At 41.2% G+C, this 21,782-nt stretch overlaps 1 protein-coding gene across 2 annotated transcripts in view; it reads left to right on the top strand.

The window, feature by feature from the left end:
* ITPRID1 (ITPR interacting domain containing 1) overlaps positions 1-21,782 on the top strand; it is a 117,756-nt gene that overhangs the window by 88,546 nt on the left and 7,428 nt on the right. The window contains exons 10-16 of one of the 2 annotated variants that reach the window (XR_013995339.1): positions 1,960-2,042; positions 2,436-3,686; positions 10,748-10,875; positions 11,641-11,731; positions 12,202-12,367; positions 14,905-16,068; positions 16,685-16,769. Coding sequence is in view for 1 of the 2 variants with exons in the window: in XM_081079696.1 (XP_080935822.1) it covers positions 1,960-2,042; positions 2,436-3,686; positions 10,748-10,875; positions 11,641-11,731; positions 12,202-12,367; positions 16,685-16,689 (1,724 nt within the window). In the remaining variant the exon portion in view is untranslated. Of the gene's footprint in view, positions 1-1,959; positions 2,043-2,435; positions 3,687-10,747; positions 10,876-11,640; positions 11,732-12,201; positions 12,368-14,904; positions 16,069-16,684; positions 16,770-21,782 lie in introns of those variants that run through there. The other variant, XM_081079696.1, reaches the window with a different exon arrangement.

Below are 21,782 nucleotides of genomic sequence, written 5' to 3'. Positions count from 1 at the left end.
GCCTCTCAGAGACTGCTATTTTTAATTACCTAATATCCATTTTCTTGAAACCATATTTTCCTATACTTCGTCCAGTTTTTTCATTGTTGTCAAATAAGAGGAAAAGTCTAGTTTTTATTATTCCAGTTTGCCAGAATCAGAAGTCTTACCTAGATCCATGACTAGTAAACATTTGCCATATTTTACCCTTAACTATATAACAAGAAGTAACAGACATTGTTTCCTCAAAACTTTGCTCAAATCTCTTCCATCTCTCTAGGAGTCAGCTATTAAAAACCTACATTATCTGAGTTTTAGCCTTTCATTTTATTTGAAGAGAGTGAATGAATATGGAGTTTATAAGTTTTAATTCTACAAAGCTAAGTTTCTTTCTTTTTATGTTGATCTCAGGGTGAGGTAGCTGGGATTTGGGCTGGGTGGACCACCTCTGGAAGCGTGTCTCTGCCAGCAGTCTTTGCTCAGACACATGGGCAATTATGGCTGGGGGAAGGCAGTCCTACAAGGAGATGAGGTAATGCAGCCCTTGCTAGTGCATCTAAGGATGGCTCTAGAACACCTAAGCAGAAGCTGGATTGTTTCTTTGTTTGTTTGTTTTTTCTTTCTTCTAACTCTTCTGCAGCATCTAGTTCTTGAAACAAAGGCAAATTCCCTATTTCTCATGTAGGTACCAGATATCCATGCATTACATCCACCAGCAGTCAGCTTTTTCCTTTCAACCCACTCCTCACACCCATGCCCAGCCTTTTCTCCCAGGACAAATATGGTTCCTCCTTCTGCTTCTTGTGTTATAAGGAGTCTACATTCCAACCACCCACCTCCCATGAGACTTCCTATTCTAGTTTATGCTGTAGCTGGAAGCATTTCTCATTCAAGAAGAGGGGAAAAAATCCTACAATTTAGTCTTTAGCATACTGACACCTTGGTAGCCACCCATTTCCCCCGACCCCATTAATGTAACCTCATATTTATGTAAGAAGTTACAGGCAGATTTAGAATTTTCAGAGGCTCATGGTTACAGGGTCATTACCTGCCTACACATATAACATTGTTCTTTCTCTGCCCATTCCAGCCTCTCAAAATTATAAGAGCAGCAGTCTAAAACACGAGCACAGGTTTGTAGTCATATAAATAGAGTCCAGATGTGGTCAGCAAGGGATTCTTACCCTTAATTCAACATTTACTAAAAAGAAAAAAGAATATATATATATGTCTTAGTCCGTTTGGGCTGCTATAACAGAATACCACAGACTGGGTGGCTTATAAACAACATAAATTTATTTCTTACAATTCTGGAGACCAGAAGTCCAAGATCAAGTTACCAGCAGATTCGATGTCTGGCAAGGACCCACTTCCTTGTTCATAGATGGTCGTTCTCTTGCTGTGTCCGCACATGGGGGGAGGGGCCAGGGAGCTCTCTGGGGTCCCTTTTATAAGGGCACAAATCCTATTAATAGGAGCTCCGACCTCATTACCAGATAATCCCCCAAAAGCCCCACCTCCTAATACTATCACCTTGGGGATTAGAATTTCCACATAGGAATTCAGGGGGGACATGAATATTCAGTTTATTGCATTATGTATACAAACAGATATATAAATTTTGGTCTTTATTGTTCTGTGAGCATGACATTTAAGGCATATGCATTTCCTTCTGGTTTTTCTACCTCTTAACAAAGACACATCTCACAATCACACTGTTATTTAGTTCTAAGAGATGTTAGTCCTCGCCCTTTGTTTCGTGTTTTATTCCTTGTATCAGGAAACCAGTGACGCACTTTTACATGGACTCTGACAGCTGAGGATAATCTCCTCAGACTTCCCTCATTCATTTATACTTCCACGCAGTGGACATTTATGGAGGGTCTACAGCATGTCAGACACAGAGAGCGTTGGATCCTGGTCTTGCTGTCCGCCTGTGTTCACCTTACCCACCGCAGGCCTCTTTATTTCTTTCCGCAGGTGTCACGGTGAACAGAGCAAATAGCTGCCAGTCTGACAGCAGCGGGTTCCTGGAGGAACCAGCAGAACCTCCTCCCCTGCAGGTAGAAGGGCACTTAAGTGTTGGAATAGGAATAGTAGGAGATGGAAGTATTAAGTATGCTGCCCCAATTGGAAAGGGCAACCGAAGCTTAGAAAATACACGCCACAGGCACCAAAGGGACAGGGGACAATGGAGTCGTACTGGACAGTGTGCCAGAAGGCTTGGCATTTTTTCCCCTTCTATCTTCTAGGATTTTACTAAACAAAGAAGCTAAGCCTCACAGAAAGAAGGTCCCAGTTAAAGTAGTAAACGGACATAAACCTGAGTTTGTGACCCTTATCGCCTGTCTCCTAAGTCGAGGGTAATGATACAGGGGGGAAAAAACACAGTTCTTAAACCTGCTGCCGCCCCCACCGTCCTGACCCATTTGCCTCCATCCTTGTTTCTTCCACAGATGCCTTTCTCGCTAGGCAGCCAGAGTCCTGGTGAGAATGGATGTAGAAAGCCAGTGGATCAGAGCCAATGCTTTGTGCCATCCCAAGGCTGCCAGCAAGAGTCAGATGAGCTTGATTCCAAGAGTGCGGTGAGCACATCCTTTTCAAGTCAAGACTGGAGCACCTTGGAAGAAAAGGCCTCAACATCTGTGGTGGAGAAAGCGTCTCAGTGTGAGGCCGTGGAGGGGACACCAGAAGTGTTGACCCCAGATATGGCCTTTGACAAGGCCCCCACGGAGGGAGAACACCCAAGGAAAGAGAGCCATCTGAGGCAGCACCCGCCCATGCCCCAAACTGAACACGAGGCTAGTGTAGTTATGATTTCCTCCAAATGTCATCATCCTCTTGGGTTTATGATGACTGATGTCACAGAAGTGAATGAGGGGTTTCTGAAGCCTGAGGGAGCTGGGGGGCTGGATGTGCAAAGCCACCACTGTGAGTCTCAGAAATCACCTGGAATTGATCAAGCTCAAGACAAGTTCCTTCACGATGACTCCAAGGCCCCAAGAAGAGCAGAAAGCAGTAACTTCTGCGCTGGCGTCAACAACAGCTTGCTGACGCGAGCAAGTCCACCACCGCATGTCCCCAAGCCCAGTGACCTTATTCAAACACCCAAAAAGTCCATTCCCCACCTAGATAAGCTGTCTGGAGGTACGACTCCCCAAGTGAAGTCAAAGTGTAGTGTTTGGGGTCAAATACCTGGGGCAGAATCTGAGATGGGAAATCTTCCTCCAAATGCTGACTCAAAGGCGTTTAGCTCCAAGTCTGTGCAAATCCAGATGTCCTCCAGTTTGGCATTGGCTGCTCAGAATGCTATGGCCTTGGGGACTGATTTTAGAAGAACAGTTTTAGAATGCACTATGTGTGACCCTGTTACCACAAGAGAACCAGGACTGGGGACAGAAGCAAGACAGCTCAATGACGTTTCCATTCAGACTTACATATGTGAGCCCAGGTGCCAGCCCCTCACCAGATCTGTCTCTCTAGACACAGGCTTCCCTAGTGTCTCCCCAGTGGGCACCTGCCATGCGCTACCTGCCCACTCCTGCATCTGCTATCATCACCATCCCCACTGCCACTCAGAGAGGCAAAGCCCCAGGCCTGTGGCCTCGGCCTGCAGGCATTGCCCCTTCTCACATAGCCATCCGGAAGCCCACGTCATGAAGACTTTGAAAGTGCTGCAGGACACTACAGTGAGGCAGCTGTGTTCTGTAAGTATTAACTCTGCAACGATGGGGAGGCAGAGCAGCAACAGCAAACACCTCAGGGATGACGTTCGGCCTTCCTGTTCCAAACGGGAGCTCTCAGAGCACACCTTTCCATTGCATAGCATGAGTAGTACTTGTACAGTGCTTTATTCTTTAGGATATTTTCTCACAGATTTCTTCTTATTTGATACTTCCAATCGCCTTGTGGAGGAAGGAAGGCAAATTTTATTATTAACCCCATTTTACAGAGGGATATAGAGTAAATTCATATGTAAGGTTGTAAACATGAATGCATCTGAACCTCACCTCCTGTTCAGTTTAACTGAACACTTCTGTCTTAAAATTACTTAGCTATGCAATCTTGCACAAGCCATTTAATCTCTCTGTTCCTAGCTCCTGTTTTGTAAAATAGGGAGGCCCTTCATGCCTCATGCAACAGAATTGTTTTAGGATTAAATGACAGAAAGCTTATAGAGCACTCAGCACGCTCCCTCCCCACAGCGCCCAGTCCATAGAAAGCCCTAGGCCGTGCTAATGGTGTGCTTTTTACTCTTATTGTCAATTTTTGTTACTGTTTTGTTATTGTTCAGGTGTTGACTCTAGAGCGTCTCAGATCGAATAGATGGACTTTTGGTCTACCTTTGCTAAGCTTTTGTAAAAGTGGACACTGGGGTTACTGAGAACTGAACGCCCTCCATTCCTGTTCAGCCCTGGTAAATCAACAGGCATTTAATGAGTCCTTCCAGTGCCCCGTCGTCAGCAGTTCTCAGGGTGAGAAACAATGTAGGCTGTCAAGGTTAGCCATTGATTCAAAACGTTAAGAGTATCACACATGAAATTATATGTGTAGAGAGTGGAACTCTCTTCGTGAGTGGGAAAGAAAAGCTGTCACAGATAATGTAGGGCCACAGCTGTTCGAAGGCGAGTGGAGGCAACTGTAATTCATGGAGTGCCTACTCTTTGGTGCCTTTGGAATTGCCTTCCCATTCTTTTAATTCCATAAATATTTATTGAGTCCCTAATACATGCAAGCCCTCCCGGTTTTACAGGTAAGAAAACCAGAACTGAGAGAGTTCAAGTAATTTTCCCTACGCCCCACAACTACTAAGTGGTAAGTCCAGATTCAAATTTACGTTTAGCTGACATCAGGTTCTTAGGCAATACACTCCAAACAAAGACGTGTTCAACTTTAAACTGTCTCCATTTATATGAGTATAATAGTAACACAAGAAAATGATTATGTGAAAGATAAGACAAATTACTATGTGGTACTTCAACATATAGAAATCTCCATAAATGTACCATAAACATAGAAAACGATTGCATGACATATAAAATAATTGATTACATTAATTTCTTTTACAACTTGCAAGATTCCCAAGCATCTGGAACATTTTTCAATGAGTCAGTAATGAGGGTGGAACTAGTGAAAGAAGGCATGGAGATCAATTCTGGACATATTATTCAGAGGGTCAGTGGGAGAAAAGCACAAAGGCTGATATTCAGTGAGGGTCCTTTGGAGTATCAAAAGACCCAGGTTCAACTCCTGTGGAATAATGAGTCATCATCACCACCATCACCATCATCACCATCGTTATCATCACTGATATTTATTAAGGGACTTTACATGCTATAAGGCAGTGGTTTTCAATTGGGGATAATTTGCCCCTGCCCCCGGTGACATTGGCAATGTTCGGACACATTTTTGGTTGTCACAAGTGAGGTGGGTGCTACCATCTTTAGTGAGTAGAGGCCAGGGGTGTTGCTAAACATCTTAGAATGCACAGGGCGGCCCCCACCACAAAGAACTACCTGGCCCAAAATGTTGACAGCATCAAGGCTGGAAAACTCAGCTCTAAGGACATGAACAGTTACTTGCCCACATAGTTCGTGTAGAAAAATGTTAGGGATGGAAGATAGCTAGAGAAGGAGACATTGTAAGAGGCTGTGGCGGGGAGGAAATGATTAAATCCTACAGTTAGTTACTCCAGTGTTCATGACGATAACCAGGTTGTTGGTCTAACATATCCTTTTTCTGATTTACATTTGAAGATAAGTTTTACAATGATATATAAATTAAACCATGTTTAGTTTTATATTTTGTTAGAAATAATGAAGTGTAAAAAAATCAAAATTGTGTTAAAAACTCCAGAAGAAATGGTCCTTCTAGACCTACCCAAAGTCATTATTTTGGTGTAAATGCTGCAGATATATATATTCCATAATTAGATACTACCACTCTTAAAAACAATTATAAATCACTTACTGATTGTGTTTAGAAGAGAAATAACCAGCATATATCCATAGAACAAGAAGTTAAAAGTCTGTTGCATCAAATTGTCTTTGGGAAACACTATCACTTAATTTATTGATATTGAAATCAGGTATCTATGACAACAGGTGCATATTAATACTCCATTAGGTTGTCATTTATTCAGTTATATGACTACACATGAAAAAAGGGGAAGGGCAGTTCAGCTTCCCATGGCACAAACTGAAAATGCAACCTACCTAATGAGGCTTTTGGTGAGGTTGAGGTGACCGTGACAAGTCAATGCAGACAAAGGAGACACCTGAGTCACTCTGGGTGACTCAGTTCACCCAGAGGGAAGACCTGACTACAGGTGCCAGGAAGATGGCTGGTCCATGAGGCAAACCATAGCATCCAGAGAGCCTGGCTTATCAATTAGTACAGCCCAGTGACACCACTAATATGAAAGGTTTCATGTAAGGTGTGAAGGGTTTATAAGGTTTGAGGGCATCCTTTGAATTTTGGGGAGCATGGTTCTGGGACTGGAAGAGCAAGTGGGGATGTGGCATGTGGGAGCATAATAACAGGCAGAAGGATTGCAGCTTCTGGGACAAAGGTAGACTGGGAAGAGTAAGAGATGGACAGCGCAGGGGACCTATATAAAACTTTTGTATAGGTTTTAAATGAATAGGAGTTTGGATGTGAGTGTGCACACCACCATTCATGTCCTCTAATGCCTTGTCTCATGTTGTCTTAGCCTTCTCTCCTCTTCGAATTTGCAATTACGAGGAAAGGTACTTTTATATCAAATTGATTTAGCATTATATACCTTCTGAAATGCACACTGTATTGGGTTATACTAGAAAACAATGCATTGCTCCTTATTTAAATCCAAGGAACCACAAACATACACTTGAAGGAAACAATCAAAGCATACACATACGTGCAAAGGGGTGCATATTTGCCCTCCTATGCAGGTGTACATACATGCAGAAAAGTAAGTGCAAATAAGGTGATTCATTCTTCAATGAGAGGAGGCTCCTTAAAGAAACTAAAGAACAAAGAGAAAAGTCATCTACAGTGAATGAGCCTGGGTTTGTAAGGCCTGAAAAATATCCTGGAAAAAAATGGCTCTAAGTTAAATACTAAGTGCTAGCTAGGATTAGAAAAATTATTTATGAAAAAATTATCTAGACAGTAGGTCTTGGACCAAGTGAAGATTTTAGGCAGAGACAGATACCATTTCTTGCATGACAATGGGAGCGCCAAGCAGGTGTTGAAGTTAAGAGCACTTTTAGGTTGAGGGCTCAGAAAATCATCCCCACCTCGCCCCCTCCACGCTGCCCTTACATAGCAGTATGTAACAGTACAGACAAATGCTTGACTAGTAAATGCCATTTTTGTGGCCTTGTGGGTTACTGAAGCTAGTGGTTTATTGATATAATTAAATTCTTATGTATAAGTGAATACACATAAGTGATTTGTTAATTTAAAAAATATTTCTGGAAAAGACCAGATGTATCAGAAATAAGATTTTTGGATACTAGTAAATTTTTCTGTAATGTTTATGGTTTAGATTTAAAGAAAAAGGAAAGCATACAAAGTTTAAAAGGTAATATGAGCCAATTCAAAAGTTCAGTGTTTTTTGGTGGCCTTACTCTTACTATTGAAGTTGCATGTTTTACTGGGCCTGGGTCAGTAGAACAGACCTTGCATTATATTGTGTTATAAAGCAGCTCTTTTCTTGTTGTTTTACTAAAAATACATTTTTATTATTAACTTAAAAGCCAAGAATGTCAAGTGTTTAAGAATTATTTGTGGGCTGGATTTCTTTTTTTCCCAAAATTTGTGAGATATAATTAATATTCAGCAATATATAAGTTTAAGATGTACAGCATATTTTGACTTATATATAATGTGAAATGATTACAACAATGTTTAGTTAATATCTATCACCTCAGATAAAGAAAAAAAGAAACAAATTTTTCCTTATGATTAGAACTCATAGCATCTACTCTCATAACGCTTTCAATTCTGCCATAAGGTAGTGTCAACTATAGTCATCACATTGCACGTTACATCTCTAGAACTTATAACCGGAAGTTCGTACCTTTTGATCACTTTCATCCAATTCTCTTCCCCTCCTCTCCCACCTCTGGTAACTACAGATCTGATTTGTTCTTCTTTGAGTTTGCCGCGGTCTATCCACATTGTTGCAAATGGCAGGATTTCCTTCGTTTTTATGGCTGAATTATATTCTGTTGTGTATGTATGTATATATGTGTGTGTATCAGCTACTTTTTTCTTTTAAAACATTTTTTTCATTGAAATATAGCTAACATACAATATTATATTAGTTTTAGGTGTGCACCATAGGTATTCAACATTTACATGCCTAAAGAAGTGATCACCATGATAAGTCTAGTAACCATCTGACACCGTACTAGGTTATTACAATATTGACTCTGTTCCCTCTTACATCCCCATTATATTTCCCCATTACATCCCCAGGACATTTATTTTATAACTGGATATTTGGGCCTCTTATCCCCTTTACCTTTCCCCCTCCTTTAAAAATTTTTTTAATTACAGTTGACATTCAGTATTATTTTATATTAGTTTTCAGGTATACATCATGGTTAGTGGTTAGACATTTATATAATTTATGAAGCGATCCCCACCACCTCGATTAGTCTAGTACCCACCTTTCTAATACATAGTACTCAGCTTTTATATTGGAAAATGGAGTTCAAATAGCCTTTCCCTTTTTTTGCCTAAGTTTTCCTTTTCTCTGAAACTACTGTACTTCTAGAGCTGAAATATATTTTTAGTGTTTCCAACTGACCAGAAGATGGCAGTGTTTTAGAGTCTTCCATCTCTTTCCCTTCACAGTACACATCATCAGTGATTCCTAAATCCTACCCCTCCCCCCATACCCTCCAAGCACAAAACCTAAAATAACTAGAGGAAACATAAAATTCAATTATTATAATGTTCCACTCACTTGAGCACCGTATTTCCATGTCCCTGACCTTACTGTCTCTGGAACATGTTCACCTTGTAGGAATCTACTAGAACCATTCAATCAGCTCACTCCTAAGGGACAAATAATTTATCATGTAGCCATCCACACTGTAATCCCTGTTGATAGAACAGGGAAACAGGTTTGCTATATGACTGCTTTTCTTTGACCTTGGACAAGTTAGTTAACCATTCTGTGTCAGAACAGTTTATAAAAGAAGTCCTTCATGGTCTCTAAGATCTTTTCTGGTTTTAAAAGCCATGCACTCTTACCGGCACCAATAATGCTTCAAACACCCCTCTGATTCGAATGCATTCACACTGAAGCTAAACTGGAGAGTTTTGCTATACAACATATGTTACTTAGTATAAAAATTAGAGGATAGAATCAAAACCAAACTCTCCAAGCAAAATGATATAAAAGCAAAAGAATGATATAAAAATATCATTCTTAGGGAAATATTTCCATTATGACAATTCCAGTAAAAATAGCCATCATCCTGCCAGGATCTTGGCCAAAGGTTTTGAGGAGAAGGGTAAGAAATCTGGAACTTTTTAGAAACAGGGCTGGGAATAATTAACATAGTTGTGAGATTGGGCTCCATTGGAAGGAGGAAGAAGAAAAGGATAAAAGAGGCTGGTCTGTGAAATCAGGTTCCTTTAAAGAGTTTCCCAGAAGCCCTGCTTCATGCCCTCCACTTCCATCTCATTGCTTTCCTATATGCAAGGGATGCTGGGAAATGTAGTTTTCTAGTTAGATACTTTTTTTTTTTTTTTGCCCTTAAGATAGGAGAATTTTGTTAATAAAAATAAAGGAGAGAAAGATAGTGTGTAGGCAACTATCAGCCTCTGCCACACTAATCAGGAAGGGGGTCTAAACCCATGGCCCTGGTAAGGAGAGCTTTAGGCTCTAACTAGCATTCATATCATTTAAGTCTGATGGGTAGAGATGCTGGGGTTCGGAATTATGGATCTGTTCAAAGCATGTTCCAACCTGGGCTGGAAAACAAAGGACAGCAGGTAAGAACTCAGCAAATCGGCAGAATGCCTGAAAAATGGACTGGGCTTTGTGTCTGCAAGAGATATTTAAATAAGGAAACCAAGGCAAAAAGCACAGGCATACAGAGAAAGCAAGATTTAAAAAATAATTCACATCAGGAGCAATGGGGAGCAGGATTGGGAGGATAAACAGTTCACTTCTAGATTCCAGTTCATGGAGGGGTGGGAGGCCTGTGTAGGCCTGCCTTCCTCTGAATGGGCTTGTTAGCTGGCTGGAGATGATCCTGCTGATTTCAACCAGCAGGGACTGGGGTTAAGCTGAGCTAAGACTAATAAAAAATATTCTAAGCAGACTTTCTCTAATCAAACACATACCATTCTGAACAGATGTGTTCAGTGTTATTGAGATTCAGAGTGAGGCAGTACGCAGCAACAAAGTTAAACAAGATAGACTCAACTTTTCCAAACACAAGCAGGCTCTCTGGCCCTTCCCCCATCCCCTCCTCTGTCTGCATCCTCCAATCTCTACAATACATAGTCCTCTAGACGCTTCCTGTCTCTGGGACATAATTTCTCTAAGAGCCACCCAATAACTTTTTCTCTCCTGTCTCAGCCAAGTATGGCTTATAGTTGCTCAGAGAAGCCAAAGGTTGGGCTTTCCCTGTTCTCTTTCTCTGCACATCAGCAGTAGGCCAAACTGGTGAACCCAAGTAGGATGGTAGGCTCCACCAGGGGAAACTCTTACAATGAATCCCAAAGTACGTCCTTCTCAGGTCTTTCTAATTGTTCTCAGTGCACAGTCCATGAGATGGAAGCCATGAAGACGCTATGCCAGAGTTTCCGGGAGCATTTAGAGGAAATGGAACAGCACCTTATAGGACAGCAGGCACTCCTTTCCAGAGACATGTCAGAAGAGGAAAGGTAATTATCTAAGGGAGCCATAAAAGTAAGTACCAGTCCACACACCTGGAGCAAGGAAAGGTAATCAGGGCAGGACAGACGAGCATCTGGGAGCTAAGGCGAACTTAGCCAGCTTTTCCACGGCACTCATGCTCTTGTTCTTGCTTTCTCAATGGGAGTCTGTGAGAGCCATTTGCTAGACAGCAACACTTACGCTTTAAGGCCAGGGTATTTGAGGTTTGAAGGGGAGCAGCAGCTGGGAAGAGGGGTCTAGCCAGAAGGATAGCTTTAATCAATGTGAATGGAGCTCATGAAAATACAAATGTCAGATTTTATTAGAGTTTTGAAAATCTGCATTAATTTTTATATAGATTAAAAGTATATGTCCCCAAAGTAGATTAGTCATTGCCTGTAGTTGGGGGATGGAAATAGGGATTAAATATAGAGGGGTATGAGGGTTCTTACTGGGGAGATAGAAGTGTTCCAAAACTGGAACACAGTTTAGCAAATTTACTAAAAATTACTGAATTGTACTCTTAAAATAGGCAAACTTCATGGTATGTAAATTATTCTGGGATAGAGTTGTAAAAAAAAAAAAAAGAGAGAGAGAGAGAGAGAGACCGAAAATTTACCCTCATAATATACTACGTCTACAACTGATACAAATAAAGAAGGTGACATTCTCTTGTAAGAAATATCAAAGAGTGACCTCCATTTTGAGAGGAGTAATGGAAGACAGCATGGGGAGGTGACTGTGAAATTTGATTTTCTATTATTTACCTGCAGGGAGGAGGCCGAGCAACTGCAACGTCTACGCAAGGCCCTGCGGCAGCAGGTGGAGGAACTGGAGTTTCAGTTAGGAGACCGGGCTCGCCAGGTCAGAGATGGGATATTACTGGTATGGGGCGATGGGACGGGGAGTTTGACTGCATCCTGCCCACCACGGGAGGGTGCATTAAATGAAAACCCTGATTGTGCAGTCATTTCAGATTCTAGGATCTGTGCCCACACCTTCATTTTAAGGATAAAGAAACTGAAGCCCAGAGAAGTATGTTGCTCAAGGCCACATGGCTAGCTTATAGTGATTCGGGATTAGAACGCATGCCAGTCTTTCTCCCTAGCCAGTCTTTCTTTCTGCCCTGTAAATAAGAGCTGAGCGTTATTAGCCCATTTTCCACATGAGAATAAGACCAAATGTGGGCTAAGTCACTGCCAGAATCCACTGCTAGCCCGCAGAGCCCACTCGAGAGAATTCGCCACCATAAATGCCTTTCCCATAAGTCTGAGTTAGCTGTTTGGTGTAAAATGATAAGTTGTCCACTCGTTTTGTTTTTGTTTTCCTCTTAGCAGCTTGAGCTTCTCGTAGGAGACCCACCTGCACACTATAGGAATCTGCATCAATATGACTGGACAGAAGAAGAGAATGGTCAGGCTTCATGTGCTGAAATCCACCCAGTCGTGGTGCCCAGGGCTGCCTTCCCTCCCGATGAGGGCCAGCAGGCTCCCTGCCCAGGTATGACCCCTCTGGCTGTCTTTTCTCACGCACCACGCAGAGCAGCACCAGGATGTCTCTTCCAGCTCAGGAAGAGTTAGGTCCCGCCCCTTTGTCAAATTGTCCTTTTGGAGAAAAGCATACAGATGTCTTCTTCTAGATCAGAATGGGTTTTGATGGCCTTCCTGGAAAATGTAAGAGCACATTTTATCCAGAAGAAGCATATTTTAATTACCCCCAAAGAGAAGTATCTATCAACCATTTATCAGATGCTTTTTAAAATATTCGACTCCATGGTTAAACCCAGGAGGAACTCAGAATGTTTTAACACTCATTCAATACAGAATAACTGACAGTTACTTTGTGCCTGGCATAGAGGATATGTGGTGGCCAAGATACGTGCGGTAAGTCCTCACTGAACATCATCAATAGGTGCTTTGACTTTAAGCAAAATGACATATCACAAAATGAAGTCCATTTTACCATAAGCTAATAGATATAAACAGAGCTACGTTCCTCTGGCATTTAATCCACATCATAATAAAATGATGTGAAATGAAATAACATTATCAGAGGACCCGCTGTGTATCTCCAGGTGTATATGATGTGCAGTCTTTGCCACGCTGAAACTTACAGTCTACTGGGAGAGAGAGAATGTAAAGATAACTGCGTAGGGATTTAAAACCTGCAACGGGCCTTTGAAGGAAAGAACGGGGTTTTATGAAAGAGAACATAGCAAGGAGTCCAACTTAGAGCTGGAGATCAGGAGAGCCTGGGTGAGGGAAAGACAGCAGAAGGAGGAAAGAAGATCCAGGCATCAAAGCCTTTCCAAAAAGCCTTGAGTCTGTCGACAAGCCAGAAATATTGATGAAGCACCTGCTATGTGTGCCAGAAACTTTTCTTGTGCTGGCGACAGAGCTGTGAATAAGACAGTTTCTACTCAGAAAGAAACAACTACAACAAGAAACAAACAAACAATTCCCGTACTGACACGTGCCATGGCAGACAGGGTGATGATAACGGTGGAGGGTGATATGGGTGAAAAGTGTGCCACAGTGGTCAGGGTGACCGGATAAGGCCCTGCTAAGGGAGCCTGTGTGGGTGAGACCAGAATGGTGCAGGAGAGGGAGCCGTGTGGGATTCTGGGGAAAGAACATGTAAAGCAGAAGGAATGGAAACTCTAAAGGCCCTGAGACAGAAACAGCCAGAGTTGCTGAGGGCCTGAGGGGTAAGGGAGTGCAGAGAGAGGAAGTGTGAGAGTGGGCAGCTGGGCTGCCTGTAGCCCGGAGTCTGAGAGCCAGGATCCTTTTTCCACACGTAGTAGAAAGCCATCGTAGGCTGTAAGCATGGTTGTCATGCGATCTGATTTACAGTTAGAAGGCATGCTGACTGGCCTGTGGAGAAGGCGCAACTGGGGACTTGCAGCTGGTCAGAGTCCCCTGTTAGGAGGCTGTTGGTAGAATTCCTCCGGTGAGAAGCCAAGCTGTCAGGTTGCTTCCCCCAGCCCAGGAAATGCAGGGACTGTACACAAGGCCGAGTGCACTTGCAGTCTCTACAGCACAGGGATTCCAAGGGATGGGGAATAAGGGCAGAATGGCAAAAAGTAACACCTTGAGGGAAGATTATAATTGGGGTAAGAAGATGAGCCAGTGGAGGTCACGTCCTAGCAGAAAGCTAAGAAGCTATTGCTTTTGAAAGCGCCTGTTACTAGAACCGATCTCACAGCCTGTTTCCCTCCTTCATCCTCCTCGCTTTTGGCAAACCATTTGGCTTCCGTGGAGCCCTTTCTACCTATCAGTTTCCTCTGTTGACTATACTCCTCAGAGTGTGGACAACCCCCTTCCATCCGTATTCTCTTCTTTTTCTCACTCCACACCATCTTCCTCAATATATACCTTCATCTCCAGGCATCGGTACCCCCAGTTCCCAGCTCTCTTCAGAATTCCTGTGCAGCATTTTCTTCTCTCTACAAGATATTTGTCTCAGAAATAGCTCCCTACTATGCATTTAATCTGAGTAAATGTGGAGCCATGGGCATACTTTGTTTTCTCTGAAAACTCTTTATTAAAATAGAGATGTTCTTTGACATGTAGAAAGGTAATAGGTTTCCTTTCTTGCAGTTGGCAGAAACTTCTAATTCAATCTTATTCACCTTTGTATCTTTCACATCTGGTAACAGTCTCTTGCTCATAATCACTTCTCTATAAATGCTTATTGAAATAAAGAGAACTGCTTTGCCTAAAACAATATTCTGAGATTTCTCTTCATTTATGCTCAAAGTGAGATGTTTTTTATGCCTAGATCTATGGAAAATCATAGCCCAATATGTCATATAGCATTTTCTTTATAAAGCCTTGTGATGGACTGAATTGTGCTCTCCATCAAATTCGTATCTTGAAGCTCTAATCCCCAATGAGACTACATTTGGAGAGACGGGGTTTAAGGAGGTAATTAAGGTTAAATGTCATAGCAATGGGACCACAACCCAACAGGATGTGTGCCTTCACAAGAAGAGTAAGAAACACTAGAAACCCCTCTCTCTCTTCACATTTGCACAGGGGAAAGGCCATGTGAAGACAAAGAAAAGGAAGCCATCTGCAATCCAGGAAGAGCGTCCTCATCAGAAATCAACACTGACGGCACTTAATCTTGGACACCTAGCCTCTAGAACTCTGAAAAATAAATGCCTGTTGTTTGAGCCACCCAGTTTGTGATATTTTTGTTATGGCAGGGGGGTGCTGCTGTAACAAATTACCTAAAAATGTGAGAGTGGCTTTGGAATTGAGTGATGGGTAGAGGCTGGAAGAGTTTTTAGGTGCATGTTCTCTTCAGCACAAGTTTTCTCTCTCTCTCTCTCTCTCTCTCTCTCTCTCTTTTGCAATATGGATAAGCTGAGAATTTCCCAGATCTGTAAGTCTGGTTCCATTTTGCTCAATAATTCCTTCAATTTATCTCTCTCATCTTGCATTTTACTACAAGCAGTAAGGAGAAACCAGGCTGCACCTTCAACACTTTCCTAAGAAATCTCAGTTAAATGTCCAATCTCATTGCTTGCATGTTCTACCTTCCACAAAACACTAGAAACACAATTCAGCCAAGTTCTTTGCCACTTTATAACAAAGATAGAATTTTCTCTAGTTCCCAATAGCATGCTGCTCATTTCTGTTTGAGATCTCACCAGAATTGTTTTTAATGTGTATATTTCTACCAGCATTCTGTTCATGCTGGTATACGTATTATCTAGACAATAGAAACTTTCTCTCCAGCTCTCTTCTTTTCTTCTGAGTCCTCACCAGAACCGTCTCTAACATATTTCTACTAACAATTACTTCAAGGCAATCTAAGCTTTTTCTGGCATGCACCTAAAGAGAAATATTTTCCTTAAGGTCATGTCCTCTTTTCAGGACAACCTGCATCTAATGACTGGTTGAGGTGAGGGTACCAAGCCAAGCCCCCTCACCTCAACATGGGACAACTTTTGACAAGGGCCACTGGCTTCAGAGCTCCATATGGGGTTACCTGAGACCTTTGTTTTGACTAAAACCCAACCCCTGCCTCTGCCAGTCCTGCTTCCTTCTCTCACCGATGTTAATTCCAAGAGTACTCCTTAACAAACTCTAAATCTCCATTTCAGATTCTGCTTCCTTGGAAACGTAACCTGTGAAACTATTTTAGTTCGAGTTTTCTCAGAAGTTGACCATGAAACAAGGATACAAGTGCAAGTAGGTTGTTAGAGAAGTGATCGCTAAAAACACTAGTAAGGCAGTGGGAAAGTAGGAGAGGGAAGGCATGAAAACCAGTGATGTACCATGATCAAACATCTTGACAACAGTGGGCAAATAGAACTTAATTCCACCATGGAAATCTGAGACCCAGTGGAGAACATGCTTCAGGACTATCCCTTCCAAGGGATATGGGAGTTGGAATATTTATTCAGCAACTCGCATCAGTCATTGGTTGAAAGCTGCTCCAGGAATATTAATTCCCCCGTATCATCAGATTGTTCTGTGTGCAGGAGGAATTGGATCCAGCCCTCAATCAATGTGTTGTAGGATCTGGCAGTTAGAAATTTGGTCAGAGTGAGAAAAAAAGGAAATGGTCAGAGGTATGTGTGCTATAATAACTAAAATACTTAAGTTGTCCAAATACATCAACAAATCACAGTAGGTTGTGTTCATATTTCTGCCTGTTACTAGGGTGTCTACTGCACTAGCTTCTCTTACCATTGGGATATACCTTTGAATATTCAAGTCAAACATAATCTCCTCTTGAAACTATACGTTGTCCCCACGTATTACCTGAATAGAGAGATAATTTCCTTCTCCTTTATGTCTCTAGAGTAACCTATATGGACCCCATCCTTAACTCCAGTGTCTAAATGGAACCAACTTTGTCATGTTTCCACCTTCCCTTGGATTTTAAAGTAAGTTTCTTGAGGGGAGAGGTTGAGTCTATCTTTCAGGAATCGTTCATACTAAGCATTACACTTGCATGTGATAGGGGCATTCAGTGAAAAAAAATATATATATATATATATATAAAAATATCAGACCTGATCTCAGGACTAAACTCCTGAGTGATATTTTCACTCGGTGTGAAAATCTATATTGACACAATTTTTCTTTCAACCTTTGAAAAATGTTATTCCACTTTTTTTGTTGAGTTTTGTTTTGCCTCCACAGTTTCTGATGAGAAATCTGCCATCACTTGAATCATTGATCCCTTATCTGTAATGTATTGTTTTTGTCTGGGCTTTCCAAGATTTTTTGCTTTGTTTTCTGTGTTTTGATTATGATGAGTCAGAGCATGGTATTCTTTGAGTTTATTCTGTTTGAAGTTTGCTGAACATCTTGCATCTGCAAAAATGTCCCTTACCAAATTTGGGAACATTTCAGCTATTATTTCTTCAAATATATTTCTCCACCAGTTTCATTCTCCTCTCCTTCCAGGACTGCAATAACACTGATTTATAAACTTTTGGTATTGTCCCACAGTTCTTGCAGCTTTGTTTATTTTTTTATTAAACTTTTTTCTTCTGTGTATTCCAGATTGGATAATTTTTAGTGATCTAACTTCACACTCATTGACTCTTTTCTTTCTCATCTCCATGCTGCTTTTGAGATCTTCCAGCGGACTTTATATTTGTTATTGTACTTAGCAGTTCAAAATTTTCCCTTTGGTTCTTTGGTGTACCTTCTATTTCTTTACTGAAAAAAAGGTCTACCATTCTGTTTATTTCAAGAGTATTTACCCTTACTTCCTGGATCATCATTATAAGAGGTGCTTTAAAATCTTTGTCTGATAATTCCCATACCCGGGTCATCTTGGAGTTTGCATATGTTGATTACTTTTTCCCTTGAAAGTTGTTAACATTTTCCTGGTTCTTTGTTAGTCGATAATTTTGTATCCTATCCTGTACGTTTTCATATTATACTAGGAGATTCTGTGTTCTGTTAAGAATTTTCTGGGGCTAATTTTTCTGTTTGTTTATTTGTTTGCTTGCTTGCTTTAGTAGGGTATCAATCAAGTTAAGTGCAGACGACAGCCCTGATACAGATGAAGGCTGTTGTTCTAGTGTCAGTTTACTTGTCCCAACCTTTCTGTACTACTGGCCTACCCTGTGCATGCACCATCTAGGGCTCACTCTGACACATGAGTGGTGGTCTGCCCTGTAGTTCAGTTCTCAAAAACTTTGTATGTTGCTTATGATTAAATTCTATACCCAATATTTTATATACAGACTTAAAGGATCCCTTTCTCCAGCTAACTCCCCTCTAAATCCCCACACATTCTCTGACTCTGATGGGTTCCTTTTCATGGCTCTGCCTGGAAAACCATGATTTTAGCATCCATGCACTATAATAAACTTCCCGAAAATGGGTCTATCTCAGGGAAAATAGCAATAGAAAAGAGCCTGCAGCTTCCCTGTTGCTGTAGCTGCTACAGCGGCTGCCACTTCCACTGCTGCTGCTATGGCCACTGCCACGGGAATGTCACTTCATTACTTGGCATGCCTAAAGTAGGGTTTAGGGAGGTAAAAGATCTTTTTCTCAGGGGCTTCTTTCCCAGCCCTCTGGCCCAAGAGAGAGGATTTTTCTTGCAGCTTTTTCTGTTGCACGGTTTCAAGATTCAGGCTGTCCTAGAATCTATGCCAGGACATATGGGAGGAAAGAAACTCATCTCCATGAGCTAGTTCTTTGAGTTCTTTATTCTTTTCCCCAGTTGACTTGCTGTTATGTACTTTTCAGAGTTCTCAGATAGTTGCTTCATATATTCTGTTCAGGACTTTTAGTTGTGATCAGAGGAAAACATAGGGTGGCATGCACTTACTCCATCTTAATCAGAACTGAAATTTGCTAAACTAATTGATTTTAATACTCTTTTATTACAGAAAAAATGCTAACACTTGCTTACTTTGTGCTAAGATTTTTACATATATGATTCACATATAGAAAAACAACATACATTTGTGGTAAACATTATTATTCCCATTTTAAAGATGAGGAAACAGAGACTTATAAGAGGTTAAGTGGATTGTTCAATGTCACACAACTGGCAAACCAGGTATTATCCTAGGCTGGTCTGACTCCAGAGCCAAACTCTGACTCACTCTGCAATATAGCCATGGCCAGCTCTGTCATGCAGTCTGAGTGGGGCCAGAGCAGCAGACACTCTGATTACATGTGAGGATCAGGCAGTAGTCTTCTCTAAGACCCATGTTTTCCTAGCTTTCATCATTGATTAGGTCAGGTTGAAAGATGTACTTATGCGCAAGACAGGTTGAGATTTAATATTGGTTTGTGTTGGTTATTGGGCAGGTGTTTGTTTAAAGGAAGTGGAAACAGGTGTGTGGACCCAGATTCAATTACATGATGGAGGGGAACACACTGATCCATGGCCATTTTCAAGGAGAGATGCTGATTGTGATAATTAATCATTTGTCTGTCAGAACATAATAGAAAATGATGTTCCATTTACCATTGGTATGGAACACAGACTCATGTGTCTGGCTTCCCAGCAACCAAATGCAATTGTTTATGATGACAGCAATTCAGATGCAGTACCTGAATCCTCCTGGATTACCACGTCTGAGATGGTTTGAAGGAAAGGTGTTTTATAAACTCTTGCTAACAGCATGGGACATCATCCAACAGGAATTGTCTCTCAAAGGAACTTTTCCCTTCAAAGAGATCAATTGAGTCCTTTTTGATCATGATGGTGTCCCAGCGATTGGGCCGAATGGAATATTTTTTCCATTCTGTGTCTTGTAACATTCGATCTACACATAATGGAGCATCATAATAATATTTAATTCTTTCTTTCAGCGATCCACTTGCCACCCAACAGCCAGGTCTTTTACAAACATAAGTCAGGTACATTGCTCCCCTGCATGAGAATCTCCAATGGCTTTTCAGTACATTTAACTCAAAGCCCAACTCCTTCCCAAGGTCTATATAGCTCTACATGACTCAGCCCTGCATACGCCTATGACCTCATTTCGTACCACTCCCTTCCTCTCTCACTATGGTCCAACTCCATGGATCTTCTTGCTAATTTTGGAACACATTAATGCCATTTTCACTTCAGTGGCATTTCCCTTGCTGTCCCCTCTCTGCATTTGCTATTCCACTTTCCCCAGGCATCCATGTGGCTGGTACCTCTCCTTCAGACCTCTATTCAAATGCCACCTCTTCAGAAGGGCTTTCCTTGACAGCCCTATCTAAAATAGGGCTTCTTCCTACGCACATCTCTGTATATTTCCTATCCACTTATTCTACTTTGTTTTCTTCATAGCATTCATTATATGGATCTTTATTACTTTATTTGTTTAGCAGCTGTCTCCCTTACTAGAATGCAAGCTTCATGGGAAAAAGACTTGTCTGTCATCTTTCCATGTTTTATCCCTAGGCCTAAAACACTGCCTGACACATAATAACTTCATAAAAGAATTTGATGAGTGAATGGACAAGAGAATTAATTAACTAGTTAATTAATCAATATATCAATACTAATAAACATTGGATACTCATAAATAAGACACAGTCACGGATTTTTTTTAGTTTAGCTAATAATCCGTCCATTTTACTGCTTTGTTTAAACCTTCTAAAGCTCCCCATCAACAGCCTGGGATGATTGTTTTCACTAGGCAGTGGAGAAGTTGAAAAAAATTACTAGGACAACATGGCAAGTCTTTAATAAAATTAGCACAAACCAAGTAACAGTGATCTCTCTCTTGCCTCAGGGTTACATCTTTTAAATTAGAGGAGCTGTCTCTTGGTTGCAGGTAAGCCAGTCACAAAAGACTGTGTATTTTATGATCTCATTTATATGAAATGTCTAGAATAATCAAATCTGTAGAGACATAACATAGATTGGCAGTTGTCAAGGGCTGGACAATGAGGGGAATGGAAGTGACTGCTAATGGGTACAAGAGTCCTTTCGGGCGTAATGAAAACATTCTGAAATTAGATTTTGGTGATGGTCGCACAATTCTGAAAATATACTAAAAACCATTAACTTGTTCACTGTAATTGTGTTGTATGTAAATCGTATCTCAATGAAGTGTTACAAAAAATAAGGCCAGCACACAGACACCTGAGGCAGAGTGTTTTCAGGAGGGGAAGAGCAAGTACACCGCCTGAGCTGGGAAAACATCTGCCCTAGTTAAGGAACAGAAAGAAAGTAAAGCTGGAGCCAGTGGAGGAAGGAGAAGGCGGGGAGCAGGTCACATAGGGTTTATTAAGCCATGGAGGGAGTTTGGGTTTTATTTTGAATGTAGTGAGAAGCTACTGGAGGGTCTGAAGTAGGATAATGACAGGATATGAGGCATATTCACATCCTACGAAAAAATGAATCTGGCTACTTTGTAGGCAGTTGACTCAGGGTGCCTGAACGGAAGCTGGGAGACCTATGAGAGTAGTTGGGCAACACTCAGAAATGTAGTAGATTTCTTTCTTTTCTTTTCTCTTCTTTTCCTTTCTATACTTCTCCTCTTCTCTTCTTTTTATCAGAAACAAAAAGCAAAGTCATTTTATATTTAGCAGAACAGTTCTCATAAGTTGTCCTAGAAAAAAGGCATTAGCCAAAATATTTGACCCCCGTTAACCTTTACCTCAAACAAGCTGTACGTCACTGGTCACAAGAGAACAATCTATTAATAATGAAAAATTTAAACTACTCTTATATAATTAGTTCTTATAGAGAATATTATCCCAATTTAGTATCAAAACCTGCTTTTCACTCCAAATAGCACTGTCAAAGCAAAACATAGACTATTTTATTTGTCTATGACAATTCTTTCCAGACCAATGTCCTAGCTCACAGCAGCCAGATGATTTTTCTACATCACAAACAAACTACAGTCTTCAGTGCTATATTTGGAAAAGGATCAATAAGGCATCTGTAGAAAAACAGCATTCACATCGGACCCCCTTCT

The sequence above is a fragment of the Rhinolophus hipposideros genome, assembly GCF_964194185.1.
Source record: "Rhinolophus hipposideros genome assembly, chromosome: 18".
NCBI lineage: Eukaryota > Metazoa > Chordata > Mammalia > Chiroptera > Rhinolophidae > Rhinolophus > Rhinolophus hipposideros.
The sequence above is the reverse complement of the archived record's forward strand: the minus strand, read 5'-3'. Positions and strand labels throughout refer to the sequence as shown.